This window comes from Megachile rotundata, chromosome 15, assembly GCF_050947335.1.
Source record: "Megachile rotundata isolate GNS110a chromosome 15, iyMegRotu1, whole genome shotgun sequence".
Taxonomy (NCBI): Eukaryota; Metazoa; Arthropoda; class Insecta; order Hymenoptera; family Megachilidae; genus Megachile; species Megachile rotundata.
The window spans coordinates 2524444-2546351 of NC_134997.1; the positions used below are offsets into that span (position 1 = coordinate 2524444).

At 31.3% G+C, this 21908-nt stretch overlaps 1 protein-coding gene across 1 annotated transcript; it reads right to left on the minus strand.

Moving 5' to 3' along the window:
- Positions 1-14398: 14398 nt before the first annotated feature.
- Positions 14399-20322, minus strand: CPR4 (cuticular protein 4). The gene is made up of 2 exons (XM_076540355.1): positions 20093-20322; positions 14399-15417 (listed from the first exon to the last, which is right to left on the minus strand). The coding sequence occupies exons 1-2, from the start codon at positions 20102-20104 to the stop codon at positions 15052-15054; spliced, it is 378 nt and encodes a 125-aa protein (XP_076396470.1). The 5' UTR covers positions 20105-20322; the 3' UTR covers positions 14399-15051.
- Positions 20323-21908: the final 1586 nt, after the last annotated feature.

Consider the following 21908-nt stretch of genomic DNA (forward strand, 5'->3'; position numbering starts at 1 on the left):
ATAACCGAGCTATTCCTTGCACCCAAACTTACGTTAAGTCACCCGCCTTACACACACATACACACGCCCCCACTTAATCTCTCCTTCTTTTATTCAGCCTACCTAGTCCTCTTTCCTTTACCATCCGATGACCTCCTCATAAATGTTGCGATATACGACCGACACAACTGTTGGGTATGCACGTTTATGTTTCTTCATATCGTCGCGCGTATACACGCGACTTGTATGCCAATATGTCAAAGATACGGGGAGTTGTTCGAGGTCGTTCGACGAAACCGCGAACGCACCGTGAACTCCAGCGTAACCCTCTCTCTCAACGAAAGGTAGGCGCTTCCAAAAGTTTACTAATATTACGTGATCTTTATCGCGTTAACATTTACATTGCGCTACGACGTCTTGATTAAGACTTCGAAAAGGGTTGCTTAACTGATTGGACACTACACACGTTAGGTTCATTGATTATTCATGGATTCGTGGATCTAGTATTTGTGAACGTCCGTTGTAACTTAAACCGAGATGACGAAATTAAACGCATTTCTTTAGTTCTATTAACACATTTTGAATGGCTGAGTCAACCATGGTGTGTTAATTTTATGAAGAATATAGATTTTAACTAAATTTAATTTTAAAGCTTTAGTCAATAATATAATAAAAGTTTATTATCAGTGATACTTTACAATATTATTGATACGAATATTAATATATAATGATATTAATCTCCTATTCGATTATACCATTAGGTCAGAATACTCTGTTCGGAAATATGCTGGAAGACGAAAAATCGTGCATGAAGTTCAACGATTCTATAAGGAATTAAAAAATTTTTTAAGGAAATCTATCAATTATCAGGAAAATATACAAGATTAACCAAAAAATAGTTGTTTCCTTGTACTATATGTTGAATTATTAGAAAATGTGACACAAAAATGTGTTATCTTAAACCTTGTAATAGCCAGACTATAATTCATTAATGCAAATATATACAGAAAATTAGAATATATGTGTTCATTTTAAATATTGATATACACATATGTTTATTCATTAACATTATGTTTATCCTTTTATCCTTTCTTCATTGCTTAGTTTCCCACAAGAAAAATTCAATTTTAATGATTTAATTTTACTCTCTCATTACTTACCCTCATTGTGGAAAAATATTCATAACGGAATAAAATATTCATTTCTTTCAAATGATGAAATTGTAGTATAAAGTATAAAATTCTCGATAATAATTTATTCTGATTTTTATACCGATGAAACAAAATATAGAAAGCAAGTTAACAGAACAATGTCCACTTTCATAGCAATCAAGGAATTATAGTATAGAGTCTAACATTTAATACTAATTTAATTAAATGTTAGTATGATCATCAGATTAAAATCTTATAGACAATGTAACAGGTATTATATGTTTATGTCAATAATTGTCAGTCCTTCAACAGTTCTGAATGGTAAAAAGCAATTATTGACTCTTAAAATCAAATGGGGGAAGAAACTTTACTCACTTGTGGAAACGTACTTATTTTATTACACTGTACTGTCTAATGTCCCTTTATATAATATTCGTAACCATCATTATTTAACACAACAGACCTCTGGGAAATTATTACGCAGTATATGTACATATATCGTTAATACCTCAGAAGTTTGAACGATCAATAACTATACTACTTAAGTCAATCATTTAAATTATTAAATGTAGACGAAAATAACTAATGAAAGATAATGTAATTGCAAGACAATCACTTAGTAACCACCTGTATCCTAATAATTTATTGCAGTAATGGAAATGTCTGAAAAATTCATTAAAAATCTATAAAAAATGAAAAAACTGAATAATTAGAAATTGCGTCCCAGGCCACTTAAACAATCACAAATTTTATTTACATACAACACTATTACGATGTTTTCATTAAAAAATTTCATCAAAAGTATTTTATCAAAAAACTGAACAAATTTATTCATGAAAGGTAGTTTAGAAAACTAATGGGCAGATCCAGTGCGCGCCCCTAGGCACGGGCCTTGTATCGATAAGATATGTGAAAAAACGGAAAATAAACATTACATTCACTTTCTCTCTCCTGACCACCTTACGAGAACATATTAACATTTTCAAATTTTAAAAATCACTTATTTTCAAATCTTGAAATGTTCAAAATCATAAATTCTTAAATTTTCAAATTTTCAAATTGAAAAATTTAGAAACTAAGGAATTTTCAAATTTACGAATTTGTAGTCTAAATGCTGTATGAAAGAACTGACTTCTATATTACAAATTTCAAGAATTTTCCGTTTAAGCATTACGATGCTTTTGATAAGCATTAAAAATTCAGAACATAATACAAATTCGATATCTACAAGATCCCTTTTCTCTTGCCACATTTCCTGAAAAAAGATGTATAACATGAACGTACACATTACTGAATTAAATCACCCCATAATAAGACCATGTAATAATGAAACTTTCAAAAATCTCATATACACTGCTCAAAAGAAATATGGCATAGAAAAATTTTAGGCAAAAATTGGCCAAATTTGACTGATGATAACTCCGTGAAAAATCATCGCAAAGTTATGCTCTTTTTTTCAAATTAAAGCTTGAGATCTCTACTTTAAGACCCTGTAGTTTGATTTTAGATTTGTTGCATCACTACCACAATAACACCGTAAATGTGAGATCATGTTTGCAATATTGAAAATTACAAAGTTTGACGAAATGCATCGACTTGCTACATTTTTTTTTTTGTGATACTGTTTACAGCAGCATAAAGTACAAACCTTCATCTTTAATTTCCAGTATGTGAAAAACCGCTACCATTTTTTCCCGCAAAGATACAGAACTTTAAAAAAACCCTTGCATTTATGGCATGTACCGTCGGCATTAGCATTACCCGACATGCACCTCGGAGAGGTTGCTGGACAGATTTTGCACATCATATGGCTCTGACAAGAACCTATTTTTGTATGTATTTGTGTGTGAGTATCTGTGTGTGTGTATGAATTATCGTCGAGAAACCTCGTTGAGAATCACTCTCGAATTTTGCAGTCCCAATTCAATTCGATTGCTTCCACATCCTGCATTAAGTCCAGATTTGAACCCTACAGAAATTTAACAAGACAACCTTCCAATCTGTAAGACTTGTCTCAAGTCTTAACTCAATTTTGGAATGACATTCCACAAAAAGAAATTAGGGCTTGCATTAACATGAATAATAGGCTGCAAGGGATAATTCAACAACGCGGAGGAAACACGCGTTATTAGAATTCAAACATACACACACACAGATACTCACACACAAATACATACAAAAATAGGTTCTTGTCAGAGCCATATGATGTGCAAAATCTGTCCAGCAACCTCTCCGAGGTGCATGTCGGGTAATGCTAATGCCGGCGGTATATGCCATAAATGCAAGGGTTTCTTTAAAGTTCTGTATCTTTGCGGGAAAAAATGGTAGCGGTTTTTCACATACTGGAAATTAAAGATGAAGGTTTGTACTTTATGCTGCTGTAAACAGTATCACCAAAAAAAAATGTGGCAAGTCCATGCATTTTGTCAAACTTTGTAATTTTCAATATTGCAAACATGATCTCACATTTACGGTGTTATTGTGGTAGTGATGCATCAAATCTAAAATCAAACTACAGGGTCCTAAAGTAGAGATCTCAAGCTTTAATTTGAAAAAAAGAGCATAACTTTGCGATGATTTTTCACGGAGTTATCATCAGTCAAATTTGGCCAATTTTCGCCTAAAATTTTTCTATGCCATATTTCTTTTGAGCAATGTACATATATAACTTTCGATTTTTACCTTTTGCAATGTGCAGCGACGTAATCAGTACTGGTTTAACCTACAGTGGATCACAAAAGTATTCGTACACGTGAAATATAGAAATAAAACCAATAGTATCTTCTATATTATTAAGTACACTTAATCATATATAGTTGTATATTAAACATTACACTTGCAGCAACAAATGATCCAAAACTGAAAGCAATATCAGCTTGTAGTAACTTGACATGACTTGAAGTTCACGAGACTGTAAGAAATCGCCGGGACAAAAGTATTCGTACGCTTAATTATTGCTGTAATTATTATAGCAAGAATTTTATAAATTAATATTTTATATGATAACTTCCGGCGAATCACTTCACGTAATATATCAAGCATTGATAACACCAAACTGTTAACGAAGTCAAGTTCTATATTACACCATTCACTTTTTAATATTTCTTTCAAGTGTTCTTTTGACGTTATATCATGTTTTCGCACATTTTTTCCTAGTTTCGTCCATACATGTTCGATAGGATATAAGTCAAGCAATTGTGGAGGAAATGCTAACCTGTGGGGAGTATTGGTATTAACAACGACTGACGCACTATGCATATAACCTGTATGTTTCGCGTCACAGTCTTGCTGAAAATAAAATTCGTCTAATTCATTCTAATTCATCTACACTATTTTGAACATTTTCTTTTAATATATTTAAATATATATGTTTATTCATTATTTTATCTATTAATACTAAATTGCCGTCTCCAGAAGCAGCAATACATACCCACACCATTACAGATCCACCTTCATGTTTCGTTGTCGGTTGCATATTTTTGAAATCCAATTCCTTATTAGCTTTTCGCCATTTTACTGCCGTCCGACTCAAAAATATTAAATTTTGACTCGTTGGAAAATACTAAGATTTTCAAGAAGTCGTCATTAGCATTTATATATTGTTCTGTGAATTCTAATCTCTTTTTTTCGTTTACATTGCTTATGAGTGGATTGTTCCCTGCAATTCTACTGTTATATCAGGCCCAATGCAGAACTCTACGTACTGCTTTAGGGTCATTTTCCTTCAGCATATATTTTTAAGGTGTGATGCAATTTTAAACTGGTATCTGGTTTTTCTTTAATAGTTCGGACGATTTTACGTTCTTACCTCGTAGTTCATTTTTGGGGTCTACCGGTTCTTTTTTTATTTCGGAATATTCTTTCATTTTTGTACTTGTTTATAACACTTTGCACAGTCGATCGACTTCTTTTTAGTATTTATGATATATTCCCATATGATTTACCTTCTTCATGTAACCATATAATAATTTTTCTTTCTTTTATTGTTGTTTCTTTGCGTGTTCTCCCCATACTGCAAATATTAGTGTTAAAGTGTACTCACTAGAATTGCTACTGACTACACTAACAGAACATCATCTAATGTAGTGGTCACATTAATCAGAACGTCCTGATACCATTGCAATTGTTGTATTTATCAACATAAATGATAATGTACGAATACTTTTGTTCCGGCGATTTCTTACAGTCTCGCGAATTTCAAGTCATTTCAAATTATTACATGATGTTATTGCCTTCAGTTTTGGGTCATTTGTTGCTGTAAGTGTTACGTATAATATATAACTATATATGATTAAATATACTTAATAATATAGAAAATATTGTTGCTCTTATTTCTATATTTCGAGTCTACGAAAACTTTTATCCTACACTGTAGAAGCATGAGCAAAGTAGACGAGCATTCAGAGTATCAGGAAAAGAAGGGTACACCATAAAAACATACTGAATTGTATAAAGTTATATTTAGGAGTATAGAAATTATAAATATATTGTATAACTTAAAACAATAGAAAATCCTAATTATTTATCGAAAAAAATTTTTTATAATTTTGTGCTTAGGGCTGTTAAAGTTCTTAATTTGGTACTGCTGGTGTTGAATAAAAATCGGAATAATCATTGTTCGTTTAAAAAAAGACGATAGAGGATTAAAACAAGCTGTATATGTATACACTAAAATCTAATCAAGAGCAGCTCGTTCGTCCTACGTACACGTCTCGTATACACATGTATTACTAATTGTGAGTAATAAGTACGGATATTCGACTTTGCAACTTTTTAAGTATTTAAATGTCCAAATTCATAAAAATCCTTTTAGAATTTCAAAGATTCTATGTGAAAAAATAACTAAAAAAATTTGATATAAAATTTTTTCATTCGATTCTTCCATTTATGAGAATACCGATTTGAAATAGATTCAATTAGATGCACGCGTGGTTGAATACTTGTTGGCAATCAACGGAAACTATGAAGAACTGAATGATACCACAGTTATGCTTCATAATTAATCTTCTCGAAAACAAGGCATCGAGCCAAAAAAACGTCATACTACATTTTCTACTTTCCGAATGCGATCTTATTATCATTCCATATTGAGGTACCAGCAACAGAATTTTATTATCATTTTTTAAGCAAATGTATTAAGAAAAAAACCATAAAAGAGGTGAAAACAACTATAGTTCTCTTGAAACTGTTCATCCGCTCGATAAATATTGCGTGTTATAACAGGAAAAAAAATATGACATTAAATGTAAAGTTCGATTTTGGGAGATCTTTCTTACATCTTTGCAATTTAGGGGTACAAAATAACGCAACGTGTAATTTTCGAGCACCATGTACAAAATGAGATTCATATATCAATTTATTTTTTAACAGCTGATTAAAATTTTCAATTGAAGTATTGCAAAATCATGTTTTTCCTTCTTACAAATTTTATATTGATAGTATTAAGCGTTTCTAATTATTAATTTGTGAAATGAAATGTGATATAAGTGAGGAATTTAAAAGCATCGATGCTGCACATTTATTATGAATTACAACAAACTTTCAATTATATGTACATAGTGAACGATCATTCTTTTATTTGTCGAATTATCCATAAAATTATTTAAATGCAGATATATCAGTTTGACAAGGAATTAACTTTTAAGAAAATGATTTTACTTTTCTATGTCGTGCACAATTAAAATTCTTTGGAACTTTTGTATTAATGCTAATTTCTATAATTTAAATTACAGATATATTGCAAGAAATTGGTAACATTATAGTATACTATTAATTCTTCAATAATCCCATCATATAATATTCATGTAATAATGTAATAGCATTTAACAATGCGTTCGAAAAAATTACAACATATTCCTTTATAAATTTTTATAATTCCAGGGAGTAGATCTTTTAAATGCTAAAAGATATACGTTTACTTTTAATTAAATTTCTCAGTAGTGATTTTCAAATTGATACTTAAATATAAATAAACAGCTATAAAAAATATCTGTTGAATATTGCAAAATCAAAACATAATGAAATTGATTGGGACAAATATATTTATTCTTTCTGTATCAATTGTGTTTATTTGAAATTTGATGTATGACGATTGAATTTTAAGCGCAAATGGTGTTAGTATGCGTGTCATTTGTATGCCGATATGTCAAAGAAAGTTATTCGAGGTTATTCAACGAAATTTCGAAAGGGAACGAATTCTATGCATACGTCCGTTGTGTCTTTTCATTCCTTGCTCAACGTCTACTATATTTCCATTCATTCGACAAAATTATAAATTTCAATAGTGGCAAAAGCAATGCCAGTCTCTTTTACAAAATCTATTCAAATTTCGAGAGAATATTCTATATACTATCATAAAGTGAGACTTCTTTTAATATTTAATGAATATACGAGAAGAATATCACATTGTGTGTAGATTTTCGATTCAGATTAAGGTCATTTTTTTTGTTAAGAAAATGACAAGAAATATTCATACTACAGCTAATTTTATGCTACTTTCATGTTGCTTATTTTCAACGTGTTGTAGGAAATCAAACAGCATTTTTTCAGCGTTTATTTAAGACAAGAATAAAGACACTTTTTTTTTAAATACAAAAATAAATCTAGTTGTTGCCATTTATGTAAAAGTTGATTAGTAACAAAATAGTATAAACCAATATATAAGTAATTGTTTTGTTTAAAAGTCGAAATACATGATCTTATAGATCTACCTACGTATTATCATATTTCGTTAAATTAAGTTGAAAACTGGAGGAGAAATTTTTAAACTGTCAAAATATCGAAAAATTGAAAGATCAAAAATGTTGGAAGTTAAGTTATATATCAGCATTGTGACTTTCCGATTTTCTATTGCATTAATGTTTTAGTTTATTTTTTCAATGTTTCGAAAAATTGGAATTTAATTCTTTAGGACTGATATGAATGTAATGGATATTTGTGAAGTTATCACTTATAAATTATTTGTCATAAAACTAATTATAACTTTGATTTTTGTATAGATCTCTGCGGTTGGCTCATGCGTACTTTTTCTGCAGCAACGTCAGTCTCGTTATTTAATAGCTATATCTCGTGTACACACTCCTTCATCCGGAAATTATAAATGTAGGGTTTTTATTGAAAATGTTAATGCAAATTTTCTTATAATTTTTCCACAGTTACAATCGTTTTTCCATTAATTATAACACCACAAGTAATTCATATTACATAATACTCTAAGATAAAAAAAACTGCAAAAGGCTTACTAAAAGTTTTCTCCTAAAATAACTGTTTAACTAATTGTCTGACAAGGGAACATATCCAACTCCGACACGCCGATTTTGATGAAACTTATGTGAGATATAGTCCTCAAAAAAATATTTGATACGTATTTTTTTTAACGGCAATCGTGCATGTTGAAGGGGTGAAAATAGCCCTCGAAGTTGGGGTTGAAATCATATTTTTGAGAATATCTTCGGAATTAAAGAAGATAATTGGATTCTTCTTTTTGTAAATTGTTCGTCTTTAAATAGGGAACTTTTGTGCATAAAAAAATTTCAATAAACTTTATTTGTTTAAATAATATTTCGAAAATTTATAATTTTTGTTTTGTAGGATGGGTTTTTTTCTTGCTTGGATAATTGCAAAGGAATACTCTTAAAGGAATCTGTGGAAATAACAAATAACAATATTTATTCATCTTTGCTTTCATACAACACAACATAAAATTTCAAAATCTGTCAATTAAACAATTATACAAGTACAAAATCAAGACAACGGAGAACGGTTCGGGCGGAAACGTCGTTTACGGAGTTTTACAATAATTTTGAACAATTTTTACTAGAGGCGTCCGGGAGATTCTTCCGGCCATTCCCTAGAAGGCGACCGGCGGATAATCCAGCCGTTCTCTCCATTCCAAGGGCGGCCAGGATAGAATTCCCGTACTCTCCTCGTTAGCAGGCGACCGGCGGCAAGTTCCAGCCGTTCTCTCCCGAAATACAATATACTGGGCGACCGGCGGCGAGTTCCAGCCGTTCTCTCCCGAAAGACTCTAAACTAGGCGACCGGCGGCGAGTTCCAGCCGTTCTCTCCTATTTAACGCGAACCAGAGAGTATTCTCCCGCTTACTCCTCCTGGATGGCGACCGGCGGTAGGTTCCAGCCGTTCTCTCCAACCCAGGAGATGCTCTCTGGATTCCCTCGGGCGTCCGGGTGGTTCCACCGTCCATTCCCTGGTAGGCGACCGGCGGCAAGTTCCTGCCGTCCTCTCCATACCAGGGCGGCCAGTTAAGAGCCCCCGTACTCTCCCGTGACTCTAAAGGGCGACCGTGGTAATTACCTCGTTCTCTCCCAAAAGAGCACAGCAGGAATCTGCCGCGATCGCGGCTCCGAAACCGATATTTATATTATCGCGTTGCTATAGTCCGCGGACAGTCAACAACGTCGCGTTGCTATGCTCGGCCTGCTCTCGTGGCTTCGCGAACGTTCGGCGGCTCCGCGGTCGGCGAGCCACGCGCTCGTTTCGGAGTTCGCGAATGTTCGGCTCGGTTCTCGAGCTCGTTTCGGAGTTCGTGAATGTTCGGCTCTATTCTCGACGGACGCTGCTCCGTTTCGCGAGCCGGTCTTCTCGATTGTTCTAGGCGGTCGAGAATGTTCGGTGTTGTTACAGTTTAAATTTTTGCACTAAATGTTAAATAGAGGATACGTGTTTTTGGAATTTGTTGTTTTTTGCGATATTTATTTGTTATATAATTTAAAATCATCTCCTGTGAAGAGGGGCAATCAGCATTTTTATTAAAAATATCATTATTTTTACAATCTTTTACTATATTTTAGACATTTTATACCTCTTCATATGCCGTTAATTGATTTCTGAACAATTTTTGTAAGCGTCGCAGGTATGAGCATGACGCGGTTATAAACACCGCCGTAAGGAACATAGACTTTTATGGCCAATACCAATAAAGAAAATACACAATTGTTTAAAAAAAATGGTTTGAAAATTTATTTACTTATTTTTTTTTTAAACAATGTATTTTCTTTACGCCAGTCAATTTATCTCATTATTCCGTGCATAAAAGTATTAGGGTAAGATTATTGAAAAATGAATATTTTGTAAGATATTTTGTAATTTGTCAAAATTATTGGAAATTTCAAACCTTAATAACTCAAAAAGTTTTCAATCAAAAAATACTTTATCATAGTGTGTTAGAAAGCTCTCAAGGTAAGCTACAAGAATATGCAAAAATATATAGGGTATTCCATTTAAAAAAATTGAAGTGACCTTCACGTGACCTTCCAGTGACTCTTCAAAGTCAAAATGATATTGCTAGTAAATAGAACTTTTCAAACCCTACAACTTTTATCTGAAACATTTTTTGATAAAACTTATATTTTTCGAAATATTCAAGGGTTTCGACCTTTTTCATACACCCTGTATATTACAATTTAGAGTTATTATAATATTAATTATAATAGCGTAAAATGAAAAATACATTGGGCCTTTAAGAAAAATCCATATAAATGATCTTAACGGGTGACGAAACACAATACACGGGGATTTCGTAGGTAGTTCATGCTGGATCCGGGACGAACGGTTATTTTTGAAGGACAGAATTTCGTCATCGTCGACAATATAGTTTCACCTCTTTTTTGTAACAAAGTATTTAGAATTTCTAATTTTCATTTTCGTCATCAAAAGCCACGTCCATCATAAATGGGATTTTTTCCGCAGGGTACCGAGAACAGTTTTCGGTCCTTATGTATAGTAGTATTTTTTGGACAACGTTCGTGTCGTTTAGAAGAAAAAACCCCGGCATTGCTGAACTTCGAAATCCTAATGTAATCATTAGTATCTTTCCCAACCTCTTCCAATAAAGGCGCACTAAGAGGAATGCTGATTGGTAAATTAATACTAGGAACGAAAAGCAATTAGTATGCTCCATTAAATTTCCGACTTGTCGCGGAAGTGCAGACGAGAACGACTGGTGAAAATATATCATAGCGTTATCTTCATCTGACGCACTTTTATTGTTAAGGACACATCTTTCAATATTTCGAAGCGTCGGAATCCCGTCCGAAGTGATGGGACATGATCAGCTAGTGAGGAGAAGACGTCACCCCTTGACTTTATTGGTGCGTAAGGAATTTTAATCTTAGTTCTCATTTTATTTTATTGAATTAGGAATCCCTCAATAGAGTTTAGAGAGCTGTGGTATGAACCTAACAGGTCGCGCCGCTTAGAAGTCCGAACGACCGTTCGAAGAAACGAGCGATCACCTATATCCTTCCTTACAACGCGGACACTGTAGCTTGACTTCGATGATAGGACAAAAACCAGTATTTCCTACAGGGCTACCTCATTGGGTTATCCATTGTCATATTAACATTCGGATATGATTAGTTATAAACTATTGTTTTTAACAATAATTTCTTTTGAACAAACTCGTGTTTCTGTTACATTCACCGTCGCTTATAAAGTACAAACATTTTTTAATTACGACGCAGTGTTGATGAACATACGCGCATCAACACAATAACCTTGATGTTTTATTCAAAGAAATAATTTTTTGATAATGTGTTATTTAAATTTTGTGTCAATTTCTTATATGAAAAAATGTTTTAAATAAAAGTTACGTAATATTCAGAGGAATACATATAATTAAAGAATTTGTTGAACGTTGAGTAGAAAATTATGAGGTCAAATGAATCCAAATATTAATACTTACTGTTATACTCTTCAAGGAATAATGATAAATTTCATAAATAAAATCCTTATAGCACTTATATTGTAAATAATTTACTGTATCTAAGAAATAATATCTTAGGAATTATTAATTTTTGGTCCCAAAATTACTATCAGTGTTTTATACATTTAATGTATCACCTCGTACGGTACAATCAATAATATTTTTATATTATGCGCAACTGACATGTAATTTCGCCAATGTACTTACAAGGGACATCACCAAGGTGTTACACGCGGATTTTAACGAAATTTACATATGTGGTAGCTTTTCAAAAATCATTTGACACGTATTTTTTTATATCTGCTGACATGCATGTTGAGGGGGTGAAAATAGCCCTCAAAGTTTGGGGTTGAAAACATATTTTCTTTAATATCTCGGAAACTAGAGGGTATAGGAAGGTGAATTTTTTTTAAATTGTGTAGTTTTTAGTCAGGAATTTAGTTAATGACGAAAATTGTGAAAGAAAATATTTATTTAAATAATATATTAAGAAATTGGATTTTTATACCAATTTTTTACCCTAAATGCAGTTCGATTTTTTTGCATATTTATAAATGAACGAAAAATGTGGATGAAAATAGGGAATACGTGTTTTTGGAATTTTTTGTTTATTGCAATTTAGCAATAATTATTACATATACAATTTTCTCCTACTTTTTACGGAGAAATGAGCTGAGATTTGTTATGTCATAATTTGTCACGTATTTAACAATTAGACAATATTAGATGTTTATTATTCCATTGGTAGCCAGGGAAGGTCCAGCGGGCAGGTATAAATCCGCCGCGGTATCAGTCGTCGCTATACGGAACATAGGTTTCTATGGTCAATGAAACTTTTAGCCGAAGATATAAGTTTATTTATTTGACTTTTAATAATGAATTTCTTCATTGAATTTTATTACTGTGCACACTATATAGCATAATCTTCAGAAGCAAGCATTCAACTTTAGCTTAATCAATTTTTATTACATTGTCTTTTGTAAATAAATTTGTATCTAAATTCAATAAAACTAAAGGATTAGAAATTTTATGAATAAAATTTTTTCAACTTCGAAACCTATTAACATTATATGGTTGAACAAACGGTAGGGTATTTTTTGCTATTTTTAATATTTCCTGTATTTTACACTGTTTCTTACCTAGGGATTGATCGTCATAACTTCTTCTCGCTATATGTTTTCCATGAATCAAGAAGCAAAACAGTATTTTCTGGTTCACACGGATCAAAAAAATATTGGCGGGTTTTTAAATAAAAGGTTGTTCCATTTCCTCTTAATTCGCAAAAATAGGCAAGATTTAGGCATACGTCAAGTCATTAAATATAACCTCTTGTTACATTTCTATATCCGTATATGCGCATTCTTTATACACGTCGATTGCATCTGTTATGCTTTGTGCCAGTTTAACTTTGTTTCGATTTATATGTGCTTCCTGCTTATTAGAGTTAAATATTTGCATTAAAATGTTTATAACATTAATGGGATTAAAATCCATACTTATAAAAAATAAATTTTACAAATGTTCAAAAAGGGAAACAATAATACAATTACCATATACTTATTTATACCCGCTTTCCTGCAACAGTATATTTTGGAATAATTTTAGTAAAGAGTTTCATTGGCCATAGAAACCTATGTTCCGTAAAGCGACAACTGGTACCGCGACGGATTTAAACCTGCCCGTTAGACCTTTCCTGGCTACCGATGGCACAATAAACATCTGATATTGTCTAATTGTTAAAAACGTAACAGATCATCGCATACAAAGGGCTGACTCTCGAAAACAAATCTCAAATTATTTCTTCGTAAAAAGTAGGAGAAAATTGTATATATAATAATTATTGCTAAATTGCAATAAATAAAAAATTCCAAAAACACGTATCCCCTATTTTGATCCATATTTTTAGTATACAAAGCTGCAAAAAAATCGAACTGCATTTAGGGTGAAAAATTGAAAAAAAGTGCATTTTTTAAATATATTATTTAAATAAATAATTTCTCCCGAAATTTTTGACACTAACTAAATTCCTGACTAAAAACTACACAATTTAAAAAAAAATTCACCTTCCTACACCCTCCAGTTTCCGAGATATTAAAGAAAATGTGTTTTCAACCCCGAACTTTGAGGGCTATTTTGACCCCCTTAACATGGATGTCCGCAGATATAAAAAAAATACGTGTCAAATGATTTTTAAAAAGCTACCACATATGTCAATTTCATTAAAATCGGCGTGTAACACCTTGGTGATGTCCCTTGTCAATAAAATCAAGAGACTGATTATTACATAAATTATTTTTAAGTATTTGAAATTTAGTATTCATTATTGAATTTACTATTAAAACTTAATGAAGATATGAATCTCCTGGCAGATTGATTTTTCTTGGATTTTAAGAAATATTTGTTGAATGAATGAACAAAAAATATCTTCTGTTTCGTTTTTTTCAGTAATGACGATACTGTTTGGTTACGCCGAAAAAGGTATTTTGTTTTATATTTTAGTTGAAGGAAGGTACGAATCAAATGTATAAAAATACTGCGCAAAAGGTTTTGATGTAAAGTTTGTATTACAAAGTGATTGGAGTATGTACAGTGCAATATGACTAGGCGTATAACACGTGATGTAACAGAAAAACATGTTTTCTATTTCATATTTTCTTATTGTAAATTGCTTTAAAATTTAAGAAAATCGTCTACTCTATTATTTATTATAATTTTGTATCATCGTCAGATCCTGTTTTGCTACGTAACAGTTTATTTAAAAGGATATTTCAGAATTTTATTTGGAAGCTATTGTTATAACCTCCAAAATAGCACTATTCTCAAACATAAAATATCAATAATCGTTTACTGTGTGCTACATATTACTAATCTAATACCTTATCGACATGTCTATTGATAAACCTTTTGATGATACTGATTGCTGAGCGAAAATCTATTAATAATTCTTTGATGAGTCTAAACTTTAATAATCGAAATGGTGTATTTGGACTAATTCTTTCTATTTTAGTTACTACTATATTATAGAGCAATAGTACTTATTCATATTATTTACATTCAAAAGGTAGGATGTTTATAATTAAACTTCGCAACCAGTTATGCATCTGAGTCGAACCAAAAAAATTAATTAAAACTAATGTAACAAAGATAACGAAGTTTACACATCATAAGAGCAAGAATAAATAAAATTAGCAACTTGTCTTAAGGAAAAGCTACTGGAGCGACCTTAAGGGCTGGTTTAATCACAGCTACTGGCTCTCTGTGTACAACTGCGTTGAATCCATTGACAGGATCAGCCGTGTATTCAACGATTCTTCTGGTTCCATCAGCTTCAATAAAACTGTAACTTCCGCTGACGATGTCGCCATTTCTGCTTTCGTGCTGAGTTTTTGAGTCTCCTGTTAAACTATCTTGTACATCGTAAGCATAAGTATATTGTGGATGAGGATCGTAGTTAAGTCTTGAATTTAGAGGTGCAAGCTTGGCAACAGGTGGAAATGCTGGAACAGGAACTGCAGCTCCCTTGCACGTCACGAATACTCCTATTGCTAGTATGACAACTACTTTCTGTAAAAATAGGAAATAACAGCAATTATAATAATGACAGTATAATAACATTTCTTTTGAACCTGCGTGATGAATATAAAGTGACAATTACATTTAAAATACTAAAGTAATTTTAAATAAATGAATACTGAAACTTATAATTTGACTTGTTTCTTTATATAGAATTTCTAATAAATAATTTTAATAAATATTTAGTGTGCACATTATGTAGTGTTATAAAGTAAGCTTTGCTTGGCTAAGACCAACGTCACAGGAAAATCCTTCCCACCATTTGCCTTCTCTTTTGGAGAATCAGATATACGAACTTGAAAATTTCCAAACTCTGATATTTCCAAATTCGTAAATTTTGCAAATTTCTCATATTTTTAAAAATTCATGTGTAGCTACAAAAACAATACGAACGTTCAAACCTAATTTTTCGATTAGCTCTTGCCTTATTACCAAGCAATTTATTTATTTAATAATTCCTGCATTTTCTTTGAATACATCTTTTTATTGGAAAATAAATTGTCTCCCTTGCTCCGACTGACTATGCCTCTATTATTCGTCCCAGTTATTCAAACGAAATTTCATTCAATATCTAGGATTACACCAGGATATCCTAATAAAGAACTTGAAATAAATTTAAATATAAGTTTTAAGATATCATATTTTTCTAGACATTGTTTCACTGTTATTCGTATGTCATGCAAATATACAAATAGAATACGATATTATATTGAATATCAAAATAGACCAAAACGTACAAAAAACGCACGTATTTCTTGCATACATAGGTAATATTTATTATCAGAATGAACAAAATACCATTCATAAATCATTAAATACTCAATAATGTCAGTTGTATCTACATGTACAGACGAATTTATAAATGTACAGTGGAGAACAGAAGTATTCGTACACTTAATTATTGTTACAATTATTTTAACAGGAACTTTATCAATCAATATTTTGTATGATAACCCTTCCAGCGAATTACTTCACGTAATATATCGGGCAATCAAATATCTATATTTGAAAATTTCAACACCCAAAAATTTATAAGTTTTTAAATTTTACCCACGAGTAGTTATCGCATATTGTCATCTTCCCTAAATAAGCATACCCTCTTCACCAGTATATTTGTACGTAGACAATACATATATGTATATATTATACACCAAGAACTTCAGTCGGTACAATTTCTCAAGAAAAATATACATGATCAGTTATGATTTAAATATTTCTGGTCTAAAGATATTGAAATGACAAAAAATTAAAGAATAATTTTTATTTTGTCAGTATAATCAATCATTTTAGTACATTTCTTCGAACGACTAATTAACTTTGTATTCCACTAAACAAATAATATAATTATTTGTGCTTAGAATGGTCTAATGGACCATCTGATTTTTGCTAGACTCTTGTCTTCTGTCGTTATAACTTTACTAATCACACAATATTGAGGCTTAAATATTTAAAAATATTATGCAACATCATTTCAATTGTTGATGATAGCTGGAGTGCTACTGATGCTAATGCTGCAAGATTTTGACTGAAGCACAATACATAATGTGTCGAGATTAGACCTACACATGTTTATTCTAATATGCATTTGTATTGGAAACCTTTGGGAAAAAGTTTGTATTGCATAATTGTTATATGAGAAATCGTATTTATTGACGTTTTAGACATTGTAAGCAGACTACAATCTACGCACGTGAAGTTTTGTGGAAATTCGAAGAAATTTGTGTGCTGGTTGAAAAGTTGAACCGATCGGAAGCCTGATGTGTAGTCCCTACACAAATGTTTCATACATCTATATGCACATACATGTATGTATAATTATAGTTTCGAAAGGTTATAATTTTGAAAATAGAATTGTTGAATGAAATAATTACACAAATCCATGTATCTATTATACATACTATCCAACTATCTCTCGCTAGTATATATATGTCATATATACTTTTATTTGTTCTGAAAAATGTAGAACGAAAATGGCGTTTTAAATAACTGAGAAATAAATTCACAGTCGCATGCAATTTTTTAGTTAAATGGTCGAACCCTTTTACACCACATATCCATTTATACTTTAATATAGAAGTTTCAACAGCTGCTGTGAAAACTTTTGACAATCAGCCTTTCGAATGTTATCTGATTGTTATTATAATCTAATAAGTATTATACATACATGTGTAAAAGAAACACATAACTTAAGTTGTACTGTATAGAACAACTTACATACTACACTGTACCATCAAGTTGTTAACGTTCATTTTCGCAAATGTGGAACATTTTTTTTTAACAAAAGTATACAAATTTAGAACAATGGGACTATTTACAATTGACAGTAATAGAAAATCCTAAACTGGTTTATGATATCGATGAATGAACAATCGTAGATCTCAAAAGTACAAAATCCGATGTATAAAAATCAGTATAATATTCTGCAGGGGCAACGATCTTTAAGACGTCAGAGAATTATTCAGATTTTTTTAGATACAGAAAATTGTAACAGATAGGACTGATAATGTTTTAATACGACTGACTAAGACCATACAAGGATGCATTTGGTGGATGTAAAAATGTTTTTAGTCCGTTTTATTCTAATGATCCTGCATCTGCAACCACAGTTTCGAACATGAACTAAATGTACCCAGATTTTTGTGCGACGATGTTTGTACCATACAGAAATGTTTTTTACTTACATGAATCAAAATAATTTCATTTGATTTACGCTTATGCCATTTCAAAAATCAAAAACTTTAATCCATTACACTTCATAAAAAAATATATTAAAATACGAACAGAATTATGTTAAACAAATTTCATTTCTTTTCGTGAACATTTCTCTGTGCCACTGTACATAAAAAATGATATTAAGCCACAGATACATAACCCATTATACAAGGTATCTCACAACTAGTGTAGGTCCCAGAAACGGGAGGTAGCTAACGTTATTCTGAATAAGATTTCCCTTTGCAAAAATAGGGTTTGAAGCTTCGGTTTTGAATTATTACGGAAAAACACGGACCAATCAGAGCGTGAAGATTATACGCGTTCAGCCACTAGACTTGAAGCTGTCGCTCTCGTGTCTATGCACACGTAATCCTCGCGCTCTAATTGGTCCATGTTTTTCCGTAATAATTCAAAAACAAAGCTTCAAGCCCCATTTTTGCAAAGGGAAATCTTATTCTAAATCACGTCACTTACTCCCCATTTCAGGGAACTACAATGATTGTGAGACACGCTGTACATTTCTAATTATTCATGTTATCAGAGTCGGCTGTACTTCCGAATGGGCCCCATCGAATGGACCCCTTCATTGCTGAAATTTTTTTGCATATGTTGTTTTCTGTGAGCGTGTCCGTTCTCGAAATCAACGGATATCTTATGGTTCGCAAGATATTCGCGACATTTCAAGTTTATCCCAGTGTTAACACGTTGAGCGCTTTTTATGCGCCTTTTCTGCATTCTTTTGAAGTTTGTAAAGAGTTTACTTGTAGCGGCATTACTATCTCAATTCGATAGAAATATAATAAAGAGTAAAGTCTCGTAACAAAAAATATGACCTGGGGCCAGTTTCCTGAATGAGTGTCCGTAGGTGTAAGTGTAATGCTCTCATGCGGTGACTTGTAGAAGTTCTGCCCACCTCAGAAATCTAGTGCATTAAAGATCTTGATTTTGGAAAAATGGAACGAGAAAAATTTTCTTCTATAAGAAACTTTAATTTCCAACTCATAGATTTTTTGTTTACATAATTGCAAAATCAAGATTTTTAGCGCACTAAACTAGAGTTCTGAGAGTAAAATGCAAAAGAAATCATGGCGAAATATTACTTTTTAACAAAATACCATTTGCGTTTAGAAATCGTGTTTTCCACATTTTTGAAAAATACATATCTATTATCCTTCTCTCTTCTAACCAAAAAAACATAAGATAGACAAAGGTTAGGTTATGTTAGGTCAGGTTTTGATACGTGTATTTCACTCTTGCATTAGTGTTTCAATGAACAGTCATATAAGCAATTCAAGCATTCAAATACGAATATCTATCGAACCATAAGAGAACCATGGATTTTGACAACGGATATGGAATGCTCATGGGTAGTTGTACATGCAAACAAAATTTTAGTACTGCATTCCATGGAGGTCATTCGGAAGTATATCCTCAGAGACTATTGAAATATTACTACTAACATTAATAGTAACTTATTGTAAACTTACTATATTTCAAAGTTTATCTCAAAATTGTGTAAAATATATGTATATACATAGAAAAAACGGCAGAAACTATGATTAGTAAAATTAACTCAATTGTTTCGAAAGATAATTGATTCATACTATTCGTTATCTAAACAACACTCTCAGCAATTACTGCAGCAAATAGTCGCAGGAAAACAAAATATGACAATATCTTAAATGTCATTATAATTTTAACAAATAACATATAACTGCTAATGCAATAACTTTTATTAATATATTTAATTTTTAGAATCATACAAAACTAATTTTTTTCAAAAATTGTTACAATATTGCTTAAAGACTGCATACTTTTGTTCAATAAAGCATGCTGCGTGTTTTCCCACAGTAATATTTTACCATACATTTCAAAAGTTGATTAATTTACTAACAAAAATTAATAACTTTTAAAACGTTTATTAAGCAAATTCGTCAAATAAACCTCTTCTCACCTTAATAACCATGTTGATCGGATTTGAAGTAACGATACGATTGAAGGAAAGTTTAGAACAGTACTGACTTCAATTTGCACTGACAACCGTATTTATAGGTACTCGATTGTTATTCGTCCAACGTGAATCGATGCTCAACGTGTGTACGTGATACTTTCATTAATGTAGGAAAAGTTTCGATTCCAAAACTATATTTATTAGTTCACATGAAACGGACACCTTTAAAATTGCATTTACGTACCTCTGCGGTTAAATTATCTTATAAATTATCCATAATACAAATTGTTACAATTAAAATATTTTTCCTTCCAAATTTTATAATAATAATATAATATACATGTATTTGTATTTGCTTGTCAGTTGTGGTAATTCGTTTATTTCAGTATTCCACAGTGATTAGCCGAACATTAAGCTGCTAGTACAGAAAGATATGTATCTTTTATATGTATATTGTAATTATTCTAGGGACTCCATATTCAAGGCAATATAGACTGAGTCTACATTAAACAATTAAAAACCCGAATAATACAAAAAGATCTTGCAGCCTTTTTACACTAATTTTATTTTTTATGTCTAAATCTTTCTCTGAAATCTGTTCCCTTTGTGGTTAATAATGAAAACAAAATACAATAATAGTGTTCCTTGTTGGAAAATGAAACCGATGGCATTATGTAACCTCAAAATCCTTGTAAATGATAATATGAAATTTATATATTAATGAAAGTTATTTTATAATGAAACATTAGTTTTACAGTAAAAGTTGACTGATTAAAATAGTACATAGTTGACTGCCGAGATTATGACATCTTATTCTTGAAATGACATTGCATAAAAAATGACAATTTAAAAATAATAAATTATTTTATTTTATTGGACATTCAAAATTCTGACTGTTAGTGGTAATGCATTTATGCACGCGCACGATAAACGATGAATGATGCTCGTAATAACCACATGGAGATTTCTTTGTGGCTAGATGTTTCCTCTAAAACTACATTCTTATCGATATGTCTTATTTTTAATAGCAAAAATAGTAGGTTAATACAAAATTGATTGCGATTTTGGCTATTTTCATAACGCGAACGTATCAACGAAAGATTACTACGATTAATTATTATTACTACGTTCGCCTTATTTTGAGTACCAGCGAGGGAGTCAAGTCTTGGTCTTATGCGCTGTCTAGTAGCAATCAGCGTAGGAGTAAAACCGCCACAAGCAAAGTAAGTAGATAATGACGGTTCTTATCCTAATTAATAAAACTACACATAAAAATTGCAATTATTTTTACATCAACCCAGTGATTCAGATATTAGACTTAAGTAAGCACACTATATCGTACATGAAGTGCCCTACATTTTTATGAAACATTTATATTGTATAAAAACGAAAAGAATATAAACATAAGCTCATAAGTAATTTATTACGAAGTTACTTTAGTTAATAACACTGAATTTTTACTTAAAAAGCATTTAAAAGAAAAAATTATTAGACGTAAAAGATTTTCTAATCATAATTAATACAAGAAAATAATAATACGATTCTGAACATGGAAAGAAATCAATAAAAAAATCGTAATGTAGTAAATTTAACTTTTCATGTATGTTAATTTTACATTTATGAAAACTTGTCAAATTTTGAAATGCAACTAACTAACGCTAAATATTACTATCTTGTTCTTTTATTATATTACATAGTACAAAAAACAAGTTCGTTGATATTATTACATATCTCATAACCTCATCATATCTTAATAACCAGTTTTTCCTTTTAAACTAAGAATGTACAATTTAAGGGTATAAAAGAATTTTTTAATTAA